This window comes from Glandiceps talaboti, chromosome 15, assembly GCF_964340395.1.
Source record: "Glandiceps talaboti chromosome 15, keGlaTala1.1, whole genome shotgun sequence".
NCBI classification, from domain to species: Eukaryota; Metazoa; Hemichordata; class Enteropneusta; family Spengelidae; genus Glandiceps; species Glandiceps talaboti.
Window position 1 is genome coordinate 5673779 of NC_135563.1, and position 3143 is coordinate 5676921.

The following is a 3143-nucleotide window of genomic DNA, read 5'->3' on the forward strand; positions in this document are numbered from 1 at the left end:
GAAAGAAATCATTTTGAAAAGTGAATTCTGGGTATTTTCAAAGATGGCTGCGCCCATTGGTCATATAGATGGAAGAACTCGTACGGATCGAGGAATACCTGCTTTGCCCCCGATCCTAAGTTTTGTAAGTTTCTGTTGCAATAGAGTTGTACCCTCCCACAAATCTACACACTAGAATAGCGGGATTTGGGTAGTGATAGTACATGTACATGTACAGAAACCGTCCGCGCATAAGCAGAAGAAGTCGGTCAAATTTGTAAGCCTATGGTATGGGTACTACCATTTGATTACGGGGTGGGCGGGGCTGTCACCGATAATTCCATGGACCCAACTATAATTTTTTTTGTATCCACCATGACACCATGGTGTTTTCGAGAGCACATAGACAGCATTTTAAATATATATATGATTTTATCATTTGAATTTCACTATTGTCGTCGCATCATGTCGCGTCGTGTTGGATATGTTGGAAATGAGACCGGAAAGGCATTTTTCTTCTTTGTCATTATAATAATTCAAATTTTCATTCCTTAAATGACAAAATAAATTTTTGCACATTTTGACCTCTGATGATAAACTTCCTCTTGGAAAATTTCTTGGTGATGTGCAGTCCTCCAGCAGTTGGCTAAATGACTATTGTATTCACTATATTTCTGTATGTTATTTTTGTATGCTTTACCATGCTTGCTATGGTATGTTGTTATGCAATAAAGACGGATTAATTGATTGATATTACAGACAACCCTAGTCCAGTCAAAGGGACACATATTATTGCTTAGATTGCTGTTTTCCTAAGAAAACATCACACGAATCATGCTACTACAAATCTATCAGTTTATCCCTCTATACAATAAGATAACTAGTTATCCTATTGTGTATAACACAAATTGTTCTTTCTGTGGAGGTAGGGGAAATGTATTCAAGTCAAAATGTTGTCAATTCTAGACTCTAGACAAGAAAAAAAAAACAATCTAAGAAATACTACACTATGAGTTCAATGTCTGTCAATCAACGTTTTGTTTTATTCCTTCGATAGTTGTACATACATACATACATACATACACACACACACACACATACACACACACACACACACACACACACACACATACATACATACATACATACATACATACATACATACATACATACATACATACATACATACATACATACATACATACATACATACATACATACACATGCCTCCTTTATATCAATGGATGCATTTTACAAATTTACCCCGTCGAAGTAACTATCAGGAAAAAGCATTGCGACAAAAGTATACTGCCGTAAAATAGAAAGATGACGTACGTATGTCCTTGGTATCACCATGGAAGTATAACTTCCATGGTATCACTCTGCAGGTGCATGTAAATCAATACAAGTAGGTATGTTATTTATATGACGTAATGCATTGTTGCCCACTTTTGTCTTGACTACATCATGACTATTGATTGATTTGTGTTACTAGTATTCCTCCATGGAGGAATCATGAGAGGTGCCTGGACTCCTCGGCTTAACAGCGTGCGTCAATATGTTGGCATAGCGTGCTTAACAGTGCACTCAATGTATCCAAACTCATTCCAATGCCTGCAGTATATCTACGTCCTTGCTATCGATAATGTGGTTAAACGTCTTGGAGTCGTGAGTATAACCATTTGAGTCACAGTTACACACATTTACGTCTATATTGTCCGGTCGTCGACAACAATACAGACTCCCTTTGTTTAATCTATTTTGAATAAGAAAGGGTTTGTTTCAGTTTTCGGAAGCCATGTGGTAGGACTACTAGAAGGAATTACAAAACGATTTGGAGGAGGAAAGCCATGAATTAACAACACTAAACACAAAGTTAAACTCAAAACGATAACTAAACACCTCACACTTTCACAATTTGAAGAATCATAGACATTTGAATTCCAATGATAAAATGGTATAATTGTATCACATTCCCTCTAACTTAAACTCTTAAAGACGAAATGTAACCGTCTATGTATGTGCATAATATGCAAGCCCGCAATACGCACAATAGTTAACGTTACACTCAAAACCATCTACCGTTTACATTTTGTGACTGCAAATCGAACTTTTGCCATGTACACGAACTGTTGCCATGGGGGTGAAAATGCTCATGATGTTATATCACCTGAACACAATTTTGTGTGGGTTTGCATCTGTGGTACGTACCTACATGCCAAATTGTTATTATAGTAGTTTTTCTGCATACTTATTAGCTTTTTTGGCATTCCTTGTCGTGTGATTCGTGCTCTGTTTGAAATGAGCTGAAACGTTTAGTACCATGCAGCACTGTATCACAAGCTGCCTGCAGGGTTGTATAATGTGTAACGTCAGGAACTTCATGCTTTTTAAAGGTACAGATAGTTAGATAGGGAGGGAAGCAGAGTTTCAAACATTGTAAAATTGAAATGGGGGAATAAGTGACGGATGGGACAATTCGCCAGCAGAAGCATGTGTATCGTGAATTCAGGATTTAGTTTTATGCACAAAAACACAGAAATTTGAGAGAGACCTATCTGCTCCCTTGTGTACAGTATCAAACGACTCTTGTACTGCAAAATCGCTGCAATGTATGTGTACATGCTGTGACTGCGCGACTGTGCTTTCAACCATACGGAGTGTATAGCCCATGGACTTTGTTATCTGACTCGATATATACAACTTTGTCTGGCCAGACATACAAGTCTCCGGGCTATTACCTTGACAAGTTGTCTACAAGTAAACTGTTTATTTCATTGTCGATATAGCGTAGATCTACCAATGTACAATTATATAGCAGTATTTGGCATTGAGTGATTTCAATTCGATGTCAACATTTATTCAGGATAGTCTCCTTTCGTTTTGCAGCTATTTGTTATACTAGCCGTCTTTCTGACCTCTCTGGAGATGGTAATATACTATATTTATGTCCTGCCTTATATATTGACGTACGATTTACACTGGATTCTATTCCATTTGATCATTGCACATTACTTACTGGGGAGTGCTGGGTTTCATTACTGCAAAGCTGTAAGCATATCAAATGGAAAACCCTCAAAGGTAAGAAATATCATGACTATGTAATATGTGTATATCAAAATCGTCACATTTCTTTATATTATATTATATTATATTATATTATA

The 3143-nt window shown here is 36.9% G+C and overlaps 1 protein-coding gene across 1 annotated transcript in view; it reads left to right on the forward strand.

The window, feature by feature from the left end:
* Window positions 1–1494: 1494 nt before the first annotated feature.
* The window catches only part of LOC144446867 (palmitoyltransferase ZDHHC16-like), a 5185-nt gene continuing 3536 nt past the window's right edge, over window positions 1495–3143 (forward strand). The window contains exons 1-2 of the mRNA XM_078136712.1: window positions 1495–1647; window positions 2869–3060. Of these exons, the coding sequence (XP_077992838.1) occupies window positions 1495–1647; window positions 2869–3060 (345 nt within the window). The remainder of the gene's footprint in view (window positions 1648–2868; window positions 3061–3143) is intronic.